Genomic DNA, 14,867 nt, shown 5'->3' with positions numbered 1-14,867 from the left:
ATTTGAAGAATCGCCAAGTTTAATGGACCTCAATAGATAAGTGAAACAGGGCAGAAAGAACCACTACCTTGTTTCATATGGTAACTTAAGATTTCATTATTATTTCACACATATTCCCACCTTCACAAAAGAATTTTCCAGTTATCAATGAGTGACAACATGCCAAGTAATGATGAAAATGTAGAGATGAACCTCAAGACTAATTACAAGGGGATATTGACTAGAAGTTGGGGAAAAATCACAGGTATGAGAAGATATATGGGCCATTATTTATGCCCAAATCACATGATTCCAGGCTCTGTCCCTCTTGACTGGAACATTCACATCTCTTCTTGATGCCAATGATTTTCTATGATCTCCAAATAATAATAGGTAAATATGTGAACCTAGTTTCCCATTACATTAAAATAAATAATAAAACCGACATTTCTTTCTTAAGAAGTCCATTCACAACCCCAGCCCCGCTCCCGCTGACCTTTCTTCAATTGTTGCAGAAACAGGAATTAAAGCCATTCCTTTTCATTTGGGTTCATGTCCAGCCTTCAGAACATGGACCGCAGATCTAACTGCATTTGCCAAAGGCCCAAAAGCCGTGAGACTGGTCGATCCATTACCAACCACTTGGCTTTTTTGCAGAAATACACAAAACGTGTAGAATCGCTTAATTTTATCCCCTCCTAACCTCTTCACATGGAAATTGGCTGCTCGGGCGAATGTTGTTTTTCACCGCGGCCATGTGTCCGGGGCGATTAACACTCGCTTGACAAAACCCCTTCTCGGCCATTTGGGAGTTGCACGCGTTCACACCCGGAGTTCAGCCCGGTGCGCCTTCACGCGCAGCCTTTTTGTTTATGTGGGGAGAGAGGGGCAGATAGGGTGCGAACTTCTAAATATGCAGCAGGCCGCAAGGGCTATATAAAGCCAGGGGGTCGGACCTGGAGGAAGCTGCCAGGATTGCTCACTAGTTGGCAGCTGCCTTCTCCGGATCCGCGCTGCGCCATGGAAACTGCGGAGAGCGCGGAGAACGCGGAGAACGCAGAGAGCGCAGCCTGCGAGCGCGCGCGCCGCCACCGCCAGCTGCCAGCCGTCCCCGACGTCCGGACGCGACGCGGGGCCGCGGACTCCCGGTATCACTCCCCGGCGCGGCCCTGAACTCTCTTCCTAGTCCCTCCCTCCTCCTCTTCCTAGATCCTACCCTCCGCCCTCGGTCCAGACACCAAGTGCCAGCGGTTGGCTGAGGTGTTTTCTCCCGAAGTGTGGTTCGGTCTCACGTTTCCTTTGCGCTGCTTGTGCTTCCCATTCAGCAGATCCGCAGTCTTTTGGAGACCTTGGGTTAAAGCCAGAGGCGAGAAAGAGGAAGGGACACTGCATTATGCAGCGGAGACGGTGAGTGAACCCTGGGTGGCGGGTTGCCCCTCCTAGGATGCAGAGACGGGGTTGGAGACGTAGGAGCTGAAGGACACCTGTCCTCCGTCTGCACCCTCGCTTAAGATTGTGCCTGCCTGTGGCCCAGCCAATGTTGAGGAAGGCGAGTGTATTCTCCAGTGTCTGGCCACAGGGATCCTGCCAGAAGCCTGGCTGCTGAGAAGCTGGGGGTGGGGTGGGGGGGTCACATTTCCTGCAAGCTTGAGAGACTCTGTGGCGTGCCCATTTCCATTTTTGAGATGGAGGTGGGTGGTAACTGCGAATCATCTCCTTTTGTCCCCAGATACCCAATGGTCCAGGAATGATTCAAGCCTCAGGAAAGCTTTTCCAGTACACACACCCAGTCAGGTAAGTGACAGGCCCTACTGAAGATTTCCTGCTTTTCCATCCCCAAGAAGAGGCTGGAGGCTTCACGCAGCTCAGCTAGGCAGCTGATCCTGTAGTTTTTCTTTCTTGGAAAATCTATCTTTAAGGTTACTCTGTTCATCCCACTCGCAGAGGTGGGTTACTCATCTAACTGAAAAATGTAGGAGTGCTCGCCCCCACCTGAAAGAACAGTTAAATCGGTGCATACTCAGTAAATGCTTAAGGAATATGTTAGAAAAAGACAACATGTATTGTATAGGAAAAGTAGAATGGTGACATCTTGTGCCTAAAAATGGTTTTCGCTTTTGTTTTGTTTGTAATCCCAAAGGGTTGGAATGAAATTGACTTCATACCAGACAGAAGTGAGTGGTAGGTTATTCTCTTGCAAACCAGAAGCAAGAATGGAGTTAATGATTGCAATTTCACAGAAAATCAAGCTTGACACATGAGAGAAAATGAAAATGTAACAAAAAATCCTAAAGATTACTAAGGGTGATCCTAAAAGAGCTTAAAAGTTATTTAACATAACAAGGAGAAACTATTTACTATTTCTTGCCCCTGGAAGTGGGCCTTTTTGTAAGATTCTTTGTAGCTCTTATTCAGACTAAAGGTTAATAATTATGCCATTTTCCTGTGTCTGAGAGCTGTTAAAAGAGCTGTATGATGTTTGTAAAGGATGTATGTGTTTATAGATAGCACATAATAATTAATACATGCTGATTAATTTTCTACCATGTGCTAGCAGTTGTTGAAGAACATAGGAAAAAATGACAGCACCTTGTAAACGTCCTAATGGAGTTTATTTTGGTCAGTTTTACAGGTGCGAAGAGGGCATGAAGTGCCTAAGTGAGGCTCAGGGAGGTGTGCATCACAGGTTGTGACTGCCTGAAGTCTTGAAGAAGTTAACCAGATGGATGGGGAGGTGGGGGCAGAATGGAATTTGGGTGTGTGAAGCTGTGGTCATTCCAGCAGGGTAGCCAGAGGCCAGAGCTTGTACACCTTGATACAGAGCTTTGTTAAGATCTCATAGGTTTACTCTATAGATGAATTTGCTTATTACTCAAGTGATTTAACCATAGAGTGGTGTGGTCAGATTTATGTTTCCAAAAAAAATCACTAAGGAAATTATATATAATTTAGAATACCAAAAGGAATTGGAAGCTATTGAAATTGTTCAGGTAAGAAATGATGATAAGCTTTTCTAAGAAATTGGAAGTGAGGATGGGTCTGGGTGAATTTGGAAAATACTTAGGTGACAAAGTTTGGCTTTAAGATATATTGGATATGATAGGTGAAGCAGTGGTAAAAAGCCAAAATTCCTCCCAAGTTTCTGATGACAAGGTGAGTCTTGCACTAAGAAAAAAAAAAGAAAGAAAGAAAGAAGAAATAAATTAGTGCTTAGAACAGATTTGGAGTGCAAGGTAATGCATCCAACTTTCCGTTTGTCATATTTAAATGCTTATGGGGCAATAAAATAGAGATATCAGGTAGAGAGCTACATACATATTAAAATCTTAAGTACAAGCTTGGGAGTCTATGGTAAATCGAGGGTTGGGGAACTCATGACAGTGAATACTCAGCTCATCCTGGGTAATCGAGAGGTAGGAACTGATCATTCTCAACGAAGCTTTGGGGGAAGGCCTGTATCTCACCAGTATATAGAGAAAGAGAAGTCCACAAAGGAGTCAGAAGAATCAGAAGAGGGAGTAATTCAATAAAATATGGAGTCTCTGGAAGAAAAATAGTCCACAGTGGGAAATTCTGGACAGAGTATGATGATAACAACTAACCAGCATTTGTTGGGTTTGGAAAATCCAATTAAATATTAGAAAGTAAACTGTTATCTTCATAAGCAATTACTTTCTTTTCTGAACTACTATTACAATTTAATTGTGCTTCTCTTAAGTTTATTTTATTTTTATTAATTTATATCTTGAGTACTATTTATCTTTTCACTCAATTGCAAATTCCTGAGAGTAGAGGGTCATGATTTATTCATCTTTGATATATGAATTATGTTGGCATTTTAAGGAATCACCCCAATATTTATTGAATGAATAACCCATAGTTACATATTTAAGCATCAAAATTATAAACTTTAAAAATGTTTTGCTAGAAACATATATAAACATCATTGTCTTTTTTCCCACAATTTAAAATTGAGAATACTGAATATAATATAATTCTTTGTTTTTTAGAATCACTCAGTTATACACAGAGCTATTCATCGTAAACTAAAATAACTGTGCTCTAGTCAGTAATTCAGCCTTATCTCTTCTCCTTTTATGCTTGGATAAAACACAATAGAAAGCCAAGTGGCAATATTAACACTTGCCAGATATTAAAAATTCTGAGATAATCGTGCTTACAGGCAAATTATTTGTTTGAAACCTATATAATTTCTCAATATCTCAGTATAGTGTTCCAAATTGATTGGGAAATGAGAAGAGATGGTTTCAAGACTGTGTCAAAGGTAGCCTTTCTATGTCTCAAGTTGTGAATGCATAGACCAACTTTTAAAAATATTGGTTTTGGTACTTTATAAATGTGTATTGGCTACATCTATTACTAATAGTTAAACCTGTGAGTTTTAAACAATGCAGTAGATGATGGACACCTTGCTTAGGGTGCATAATATTTGTCATTTTTATAAAGTTGATTATCACTGGAATTGGTATCGTAGTGGTAGAATTCATTTTTTTCCCCTTAAGGAATGTAGAAACTAGAAGTAAGCTAAATATTGATTTTATGCTTATGCAGGGTTTACATAAATTTGTTTGATCTAATTTATAGTTTGGATAGATATTTAAAATAAATAGCCATTAATTATTGGCAAATAGACTCTATGAAAACTGTGATAGTAGCATTTTAAAACTATCTTAAGGCTGTACCTAAATGCATACATCTATTGCAAAGGGTATAGCGCTCTTGAAATCTGGTGTTTTCATAAGTATGAGGATTCTGAATGTGAACAAAATAAAGCATACTATGTTGTCTGCTTCTTTCAGGCTATTTTGGCCAAAATCAAAGTGTTATGATTACTTATATCAAGAAGCAGAAGCTCTTCTGAAAATTTTTCCAATTCAAGCTACAATTTCATTTTATGAAGATTCCGATAGTGAAGATGAAATTGAGCAGCTGACCTGTGAAAATTAATCTAATTAGTTACTTCTGATGATATTCAAAGCTCATGGGCTTTGGTGTATAAATGTATCATAATCTTTTAAACTAATTTATTTGTATATAATTTATTAATAAAAGGAAATATTATATAAATACTATGGTAGTATTGACTTTTTTATCCCTTCATTAGAATTAAATGTTGAAATTTAAAATAAATGCCATTTACAAATGTCTTGATTATATTATAACTATTTGGGGCTTACAGAGATACTTTCAGTCTTTTCATTAAATTACACATTTACCTGTATATATAATTTTGCAAAGAATGACATCTGAATACTAGATGTTGTAACATCTAGTATTTTGTACTGACCTCACTGGGATGTTGTAATTACAGACAACATTCTTTTATTAGATAATGAAGAATATCACTTTGTTACCAAGCACACATTTATTATTATGTGTCTGCTAGCAGATAGTGAAAAATACTTTAAAATCATTATTCTATAATTGGAAAGGAAGTCAGTAGTAGGGCTCTGAAACTTTTAGGAATTATAAAGAAATAATGATAATAATTCTCGTCCGCTCTTCTTAAATCTAGTAATAAAATAGTGTGGGGTATCCAATATTTATTGTACTACATTTCATGTAAATCACTCCCATTTAAACAATAATGTTTAAATGGGAGTGATTTACATGAAACCTAAAAGAGAGAAGACTAAAGAACAGAATGGAAAAATATTGATCCTTTTTTGTCCAAAGGGGAGCTATTTGGTAGAAACATTATTCATATTATCAATTTTCTTAATGAGAGAGAAAACAGGAGAAATTTGCCGGATTAAGGTAATATAGTAATCTGTGATCAAGAAGTCCTTTTTAGTTCATACCCAATCTCACAATAAACAATGTAATTACAAGTAAACATATCTCTGTAATATTCCAGGATGATAGAAGGTAAAGGCGAAGATCAGAGGTAGTTGTGAGATTCTCCTTACTGTACAGCCTGGTGTTTCACAGGAGAGAATTTCAAAGAAATCAGACTGCTGTAATAGTGTTATTTTAGTCCATATTTCAGGTAGTACAATCGTACCGCTTATCAACGAACAGACAGTGATGTTCTGGGTTAACAAGACTCTACAAGAATATATTCTCGGATTCGATCAGCACCAGGGCTGAGGAACAGCTTCACTCTCTGATCTTTCCGCGAAATAGCTGTCACCTCCATCCAGTGCTGAAGTTTAGTCGGCCGGACCCACTGAGCATGCGTACTTTCCCCCTCTTGCCGCCCCGCCGGCGCTCGCTCCATTGGCTCCGCCCTCCGCTAACGTTCTGCGTCATGGCGTGCTTCACCCCTGGAGACCCCGGAAGTGGGTCGGGGGCTCGGCCTCTGCCCGGCCGCAGAGCCGGAGCGGGAGAATCTGGTCTGAGAGGGGTCCAGCCGAATGAGCGACTCCGGGCAGAGCCCGGGCCAGGGATCCAGGATGCTAAACGTCCCTTCTCAGTCTTTCCCGGCCCCCAGCTCTCAGCAGCGCGTCGCTTCAGGGGGGCGTAGCAAGGTAAGCCAGTGACACTTGGTGGCGCCCAGAGCTCGCCTCCCGCCTGCGTTTCGCTCTTCATCTTCAGTACAGTCTGTTTTGCCCTCACCGCCTGTCCGCCTCTGGAGCCTTCGTTCCCTTCAGCCCTTGCTGGTCTTCAGTCCTGGAACTCTCCTTCCCTTCCTCTCACCTGCTAGCCCTTCTTTCCCGCTGTTAGTCCCCTTCCTTTAGGTCCTTTCCCCCGGAATTTCAGATCTCTGGGACAGGACCGCTCACCATGCTTGCCTTATTTTGGGTACTTAATATTGTCTTCCCTCTCTTCAACCTGTCCTCTCTGGTCTCTTCTTCACTGTCCGAAGGAGTTATGAGTGTTGTGGGTTCTCTTGCAGAAGGGAAGGACTGAACAGTGGCGACTAGAGACAGTCTGCAGCCGTGGGGATTTTTGGAGCTAGGGAATATTTGAGAAGCTAAGACAAATGTCCACAAACCTCCATTCAGGTTTATGGACACTTCTCTCCAAATCATACTGCCTTTCTCTCAGGTATCTGATTGTTTCAACATGACTTTTGTACTTCCTGACTTCGGAGCTAATGTAACTAATGCTAGAGTATTTGTTAAGCATAGTTACATTTAGCAACAGGTGGGATGCAAATACATTTTATATTTGCAAAATATAGTAAAAAGTGTGACCCCTGTTCACTTAAACCTGAATGCTGCTTGCTTCTCTTATTTGCTAATGCTTGGTTCTGTAGCCACTTCCTCATGTTTTGTTTTTGAGAATTCCAACTATTTAGGCTACTCCTTTTTCTTGTCATTTCTGGACTCTTGAGTCTTAGCATCATTTAGGACTTTCTCCGACTTTCCTTATTTTTCTCTAGTTAGACCTGAAATTCTGATTTTAGACTAAAACATGGGTTCAGGAATCTGTATTTTTTCACGTGCTTCTCAGAGGTCTGTATCCTCAATTATAATACCAATACTGAGATTTATTAAATGCTTCATGGCCATATATGTTTTGAGTGTTTTCCCTCTATTACCTTGTTTAATCTTCATAATGACCCTTGAAATGGAAGCTTTCAGTATTTCCATTTCACAGAAAGGAAACTGGTTAAGAAATGTTGCCTTGGAGCATATAGTCTTGTGATGTGATTCTGTCTGTGATATTTCATTTATTGCTCTGTACTTCTATTTACAGCCACCCAATCATGTGTCCTTTCCTCCCTTGACCTCTTTCTCTCCTTAAACTAAATACTCACTGGATTATAGTGTAGCCTTTCCAGAATTAGATTATGAGTTGTGGCCCCTCTCCACTAAAATCTCCATCCTTGTTCTCAACATCCATCTAAAGGAAAAGCTTAGAGGCAAAGACAAAAAGTTACACAGATGGTGATGGCAAATGTGAGTCTTTGAATCCATAAAGAAAACAAATAATATTATTGTACAATTAAAAAGAAATTAAGATTCTTTCTTTTCTTTCTTTTTTTTTTTTTTTTTGGTGTGTGTGTGAAACAAGATAATCTTGACCATATTGGAAACTGACTTTGGATGAAACAAATACAGATTGAGGAAAATGAAACCTAGTTGGTGACGTTATATATCATAATTGTTAAAAGCATAGACTTTGAAGTGAGAAAGACACGGATTCTTTTCCCAAATCCATCACTTAAACTCTGAATTTGTTTCCTTGGGTATAACTGAAAATAACCAATTTTATCGTATTATTCATAGGATTAAGTAAGAATGTTTTTTCTTAGCACAGCTTTGGTAAGCACTCAGTAAAGGATGTTTACCCTAGGGTTTTATTCAAACCTCACAGATTTGAATTTGACATAGAGAATGCATTCAATATGTGATGGCTATTATTATTTCTACTAATAACTCATAAACCAGTATTTATATACTACTTAGTAGAGATGTGATCTCTAATTTCAAGTAGTCTCATAGGTAGCAAAGATTAATAAACAGTCATATAAAATACCATAAATACTACAGTAGTGTGTTATGACCAAAAAGTAATCTGAATCAGAGAAGCCTTCCAGAGGCTTCTGGGGGGTGGGGCAAATCTAGGAAGAAAAAGCAACACTTGAGAGCAAGTACTTGATAGTAATCAAGGAATTAATTCCCATTTGGCTAAAGCATATAATGGAAAGAAATGAAAGTTAAATCATGGATCTTTTGAAACAAATTATGACCATATTATGAAGGATCTGGTAAAGCACTAGGGAATTTGGAGACATTATTATAAGGTAACATGAGGAGCCTCTGAAGGAGGGAAGGTACATAATTTGACTTGCATTTCTAAAAATTAACTACCCTGGGGATTATGGAATGGAGAGAGACCAGTGGTTTTGGTTTGGGATAGGAAAAAATAATTTCAAATGAATAAATTATAAGATTGGGATCAAGAAACCTGGAGAGTTTCACTGACAGTCAGAATGGGACAATATAGATTTAAAATTTAGGGTGAAATGTGAAATTGGAAATGTACCACAGATCTATTAATTTGTTTATTTGGGGGGTAAATCGATACATGAAATAAGTATGATTCAGGAAAGTGAGGTGTAAAAACTTGAAGGTGCCTGCTTTTGCATTAAACATTTTTTGGTACTATATTATATACTAAATATAAATAGTAGCCATGTTACAGAAAAATTTTCACTAGGTTGTCTTAACTGATTGAAATATTAATAACACTTCTGTATATTACTCAATACTCAAGCCTGGATAATTGGTAAAGAACAGGGATTGATTTGTTGCAGTTTTGGAGACTGAAAAGTCTAAGGTCAAGGGCCTGCATCTAGAAAGGGCCTTTGGTGGAACATGGTGGAAATCAGAGATCAAGAGAGCAGCCTTAAGCCATCCCTTTTTTTTTTTTTTTTGGTAGAGTTTATTTTGACATATTTAAACAAACATGGAGTATGTCTTATTTAGTTAGGATCCCAGTTTTGTGGATGTAATGATATGGAGATTCACTGTGATGTATTCATATATGTACATAGGAAAAACATGTTAGATTCATTCCACTGTCTTTCCTTTCCCCGCTCCCTTCCCCTCAGAGCCCTTTGTCTAATCCCCTGTACTTCTATTCTTTCCCTCCCCTCCTTGTTGTGTGTTATCATCCACATATCAGAGAGAACATTCAACCTTTGATTTTTTGGGATTGACTTATTTCATGTAGCTTGATCGTCTCCAGATCTATACATTTACCAGCAAATGTCATAAAGTCATTCTTTTTTATGGCTGAGTATTATTCCATTGTGTACATATACCACATTTTCTTTATCCATTCATCTGTTGAAGGGCATCTAGTTTGGTTCCATAGTTTAGCTATTGTGAATTGAACTGCTATAAACGTTGATGTAACTGTCACCATATATTGGTCATTTGTATTTCTTCTGTGAAGTGTCTGTTCAGTTCCTTTTCCCATTTATTGATTGGGTTAATTGTTTTCTTGGTGGTGTTTTTGAGTTCTTTATATATCCTAGAGGTTAATGCTCTGAGGTGCAGATGGCAAAGATTTTCTCCCATTCTGTAGGCTCTCTCTTTATTCTATTGATTGTTTCCTTTACTGTGAAGAAGGTTTTTAGTTTGATACTATCCCATTTATTGATTCTTGATTTTACTTCTTGCGCTTTAAGAGTCTTGTTGAGCCTGTTCATTCCTAAGCCAACATGATCGAGTGTTGGGCCTACATTTGCTTCTAGTAGACACAGAGTTTCTCTTCTAATACCTAGATCCTTGAATTTTGTTCAGAGTAAGAGACAGAAGTTAAGATATTTTTCTGCTGCATATGGATTTCCAATTTTCCCAGCACATTTGTTGAAGAGGCTATCTTTTCTCCAATATATGTTTATGGCACCTTTGTCTAGTATAAGATAACTATATTTATGTGGGTTTGTTTCTGTATCTTCTATTTGTTCCATTGGTTTTTGTGTCTGTTTTGCTGCCAGTACCATGCTATTTTTGTTACTATAGCGCTGTAGTATAATTTAAGCTCTGGTATTGTTATGCCTCCTACTTAAGCCCTTTTATAATCAGCATTAATGCATTTATGAGGTGAAGCCCCTATGAACTTTATAAAACCATTCAAAGGCCACAACTTCCTATCCAGTTGCCTTGGGGATTAATTTTACACATGTGCTTTTTGGGGAACACATTCAGACCATAGCAGCTTTTCATCTAAAAGACTTTAAAGTGTAATTTTTAAAACCAAACCAAACCCCAGAACATCCTGTTAGTAAATCCTGTAATCAGGTGTTGGCAGATGTTTTCTTCAAAGGACCTAATGGTAAGTATAGTAGTCTACTCTTATTCATGGTTTTGTGTTCTGTGGTTTCAGTCATTCACAGTCAACTCTAGTCTGAAAATATTAAATGGAAAATGGCAGAAATAAACAATTCTTAAATTTTAGATTTTATGCTGTTTTTAGTATTATGAGGAAATCTTGTGCAGTCCCCTTCCTTCCTGCCTAGCATATGAAACATTTCTTTGTCTAGCAAGTCTAAACCATACGGGCAACACACCTGTCAATCATTTAGAAGCCATTTCTTAGTTATCAGAATGACTATTGCATATTGTAATTCTTATCTTCAAGTAACATTATTTTACTTAATACTGGCCCCAAAGTGCAAGAGTAGTGATGCTAACAATTTGGGTATGCCAGAGAAACCATAAAGTGCTTCCATTAAGTGAAGTTTTTCATCTTAAGGATTAAAAAACAAATTGTATGCTTAGGTTGCTAAGATCTGTAGCAAGAATGAGCTCCTGTCTGTGAAACTGTAAAGAAGGAAAAAGAAATTTATATATAGGAAAAAGCTAGCATATATAAGGTTTGCTGCTATCCTTGGTTTCAGGTGTTCACTGAGGATCTTGGAATACATCTCCCACGAATATCAAGAAACTACAATATTTTAGGCTTTGAGAGCCTCATAAGTTTTCAGTCATTTCACTATCACCACCATGTGTGAAAACTAGTCTTAGCTCAGGGCTATGTAGAAATCTGTCAGGGTTGGCCAGGGGTTGGCCAACCCCTTCTGTACAGTGTGATTATTTTACATTGTTTGATAAACTTTCTCAGTGGATTCTTAAAAAGCATTTTTAATGCAAAGTTATTCCAGTTTTTCTGTTTGTAGTGATAATTCAAAGAAAGTCAGTGATAGCCAATCATTTGTGTATCTTTTCTCTCCTCAAATCTCTGTATATTTAGGGGGAAGAAATTTTGGTTGAGAGTGGCTGTTCTAACATAATCAGTGACAGAGTCAGGACAAGGACATGTTTCTGTCTTTGGATTGAATATTTTTCCTGTTTTGTTGTGAAACCATTATGATGAAAATTCATAGCCCAGATATTTTAAGTAATTTTCTATTTATAATTTTAATGTAGCACAAATAATGATGATGCCTCCTAAAGCTATGAGGATTTGTAGAATTGTTAGATTTTCATTTTTATCTTTTTTTTTAATGAGAATAAAAGTAATGCAGTATTCTGAAGACAAGTCTCAGGACAAAGGGAAAGCAATTAACTTGAAGATTCCAAATTTAATTCAACCTTTTTCCTTTTCTAGGTACCTTTAAAGCAAGGCAGAAGTCTTATGGATTGGATTCGACTGTCCAAAAGTGGAAAGGACCTAACAGGATTAAAAGGCAGGTTAATTGACGTAACTGAAGAAGAACTTAAGAAACACAACAAAAAAGAAGATTGTTGGATATGCATAAGAGGTAGGTGGTAGTTATTAAATAACTTAAAAAATGTGCTGGATTTTCCTTTTGTTATAACATATCATACATAGTCTTATTATTTGGTGATCAGATTCAGAATTAGAAAACAAAAATATGCCCATACTGGGCAATAAATAATATTGTTCTGGCCTTGGACAGTGTTCTTTCTTTATGCAACTGTTTACATTTTGATGCAGAAAGTTTCTGAAATGAAACTCCCCCCCCCCACATCCCCATATTCTGTTCCCTTTGAAAGGAAACAAGTGTTGGCTAGGCAGTTTAATGCCAAAGGTAAAATTATTCAGTAGCACACAGTTTATACAGTCTCAGAGACTCTAAAGGAAATCAGAAGGCCTACATTAAAGCCAAATATTTAGTTCTCATTTACAGCAAATTTTATTACTTAATGTATGTGGCAATATTAGTTTCCTGTTTTTTCTAGCTCATAGTAACTTAGAAGCTCCAAAATAGTTGAAGAAATGAGCTGAGAGGTGTAGCTGATGAAAACAGAACTCATGGTAACCAACAATCTGGCGTCTCGGAGAGACAAAAGTATAGTAATAGATACAGTGAACCTGTACATCCAGTCTCCACAGTGATGTTCTTGAGACACTCAGACATACTAAACATCTACTGTTTTATTCAGATTTTTCGCTGTTGTGACTAAAGGATTGGACCAGAATAATTTTAGGAGAGGAAAAGTTTATTTGAGGGCTCATGGTTTCAGAGGTCCTAGTCCATAGAAGGCTGGCTCCATTCCTAGGAATTTGAGTTAAGGCTGAGCATCACAGTGGAAGAGTGTGGCAGAGGGAAGCAGCTTACATCATGATCCACTGAGTGATGTGGACCGTGAGTGGTAACTGAAGGCTGGTAGGGTGTGGCTGGAGGAGGTGAGAATTAGGGAGTGGCTTTGAGGTATGTTACCCCAAAGGGTCTCTTAACCCAGTCATTTCACCTCTGAACCTTCTTGCATTGTCTTATGTGAACTTTAGGGGGACACTTTACATCCAAACCATAACACTACTAATACCCTCTGTTTAAAGGGGAAGGATTACCAGTAATTTCTAATGTAATCCCAAATGAAAGTAAAAGAAAATATGTGACTAAATGTAATTGTCCTTTTCTTCATAGCTGTTATAATTTTTAAAAATTGTGGGGGTTCTGTTGAGCAAGTTGCCCTTTTCATGAATTCCCTTACCATTTACCATAGATTTTTATTTTCACCTTTTTTTTTTCATTCTGTGAAAATGAAGTATGTTATCACTTATCCATTTAACTCTATGGCTTCCAAAACTTCATTGCTGTCATTTCATTTTCTGACTTCTGTGTCTCTGTGGATTTACATCTTATTTATCCCTAACATTTATTTTAGAAAGTTTTCAGGAGTATGGAAAATAAATGAATGCTTTTAAATCCAGAAGTCCTAAGATACTCTACCACCCAGTAACTTTCACAAATCTACCTTTTAGTTATTTTTCTTTAAAATTACTTTAAATTCTTGAGAAATCCATTTATTTTTCATTAGTTTCTTTTCCATATGTTTCCATTGAAATTGGCAAAAGTTATACCGTTTTTCTAAAATAACATGCAGAGTTATATTTAGTTATAGCTGATTAGCTTCTATTGGACCAACACTCCAGCAACCTCAGGACAAAATATAAAAAGAAAAATTTATGGGGCTGGAGATGTGGCTCAAGTGGTAGCACGCTTGCCTGGCATGCATGTGGCCCGGGTTCGATCCTCAGCACCACATACAAAGATGTTGTGTCCACTGAAAACTAAAAATAAAAATAATAAATAAATATTAAAAAAAAGAAAAATTTATCTAAAGACCTGGTGAGCAACCGAAAGTGGATAGAAACTAGAGGACGAGGACCATTTGTATTTAGTAGAAGGGAATGTCCCTGTGTAAGTTTCCTGTTTCTTATGGCATTTAATTAGAGGTTAAGTCTGAGTGTTAATGCCATGAAATGTGGATAAAACTCAGATGGAGACTGGCTTAAAGAACTAGAAGACAGAGATTGGGGTATTTGCAATAAGTAGAAAGTGAAGGAGAAGATTCAAAGAAAGAAGGATCCAGAGAAGAATATAAACCATTTCTTGCATATATGACAGACTATAAGTAGCCCCAAAGCTAAAACATTGAAGAAAGCTTTAAATTTTCAATTTCCCAAATGGGAAAGAGTTTGAGTTTGGATCTAGTCAATTTCCTACTAAAACAGAATTTGTTGGAGGAATATAACAGAATCTAGAGTTTCTACTATCTTATCCAAAGTTACTAAACACACTGAAGAGAAAAGGCATACTGGAGATGATACAGGTGTTTGAACTTAATTCACAAGAATTTTAAAGTACATATTATAAGTATACAAAGAAGTAAAAGAATGTATGTATAAAATGAATAAATAGGATATCTCAGAGAAATAGCAATTATAAAAAATGAACATCTAGAACCAAAAATTAGCATATATGAATTTAAAAAAAAATTTGATATTTGGTTTTATAGTAGTTTGGAGGTGATATAAGGAAGATTTAGTGAACTTTCAGATAGATAAGAGGATTATCCAATCTGAAGAACAGAGAGGAACACAATTAGACAGTCTCAGAGACTTATCAGAGAAGATAAAAATGTCTAATATATATGTATAGAATTCCAGGAGGAGGAAAAGAATGAGAAAAATATTTGAAGAATAGAGGCCAA

General features: G+C 37.5%; 2 protein-coding genes across 6 annotated transcripts in view; both read left to right on the top strand.

The window, feature by feature from the left end:
* Nucleotides 1-999: 999 nt before the first annotated feature.
* On the top strand, nt 1,000-4,956 carry Ripply2 (ripply transcriptional repressor 2). The gene is given in 5 exon segments (XM_077801747.1): nt 1,000-1,048; nt 1,051-1,086; nt 1,316-1,386; nt 1,709-1,773; nt 4,800-4,956. Coding segments are annotated over 5 exon segments (378 nt in total).
* Nucleotides 4,957-6,272: 1,316 nt separating this feature from the next.
* Nucleotides 6,273-14,867, top strand: part of Cyb5r4 (cytochrome b5 reductase 4) — a 78,797-nt gene continuing 70,202 nt past the window's right edge. For all 5 annotated transcript variants that reach the window (XM_026410805.2, XM_026410813.2, XM_026410828.2 and 2 more), the window contains exons 1-2: nt 6,273-6,470; nt 12,013-12,166. In XM_026410805.2, coding sequence (XP_026266590.1) covers nt 6,357-6,470; nt 12,013-12,166 — 268 coding nt within the window. In that variant the 5' untranslated portion in view covers nt 6,273-6,356. The remainder of the gene's footprint in view (nt 6,471-12,012; nt 12,167-14,867) is intronic.

Source organism: Urocitellus parryii, chromosome 8, assembly GCF_045843805.1.
Source record: "Urocitellus parryii isolate mUroPar1 chromosome 8, mUroPar1.hap1, whole genome shotgun sequence".
Taxonomy (NCBI): domain Eukaryota; kingdom Metazoa; phylum Chordata; class Mammalia; order Rodentia; family Sciuridae; genus Urocitellus; species Urocitellus parryii.
This window is presented reverse-complemented; position numbering and strand designations above follow the sequence as displayed.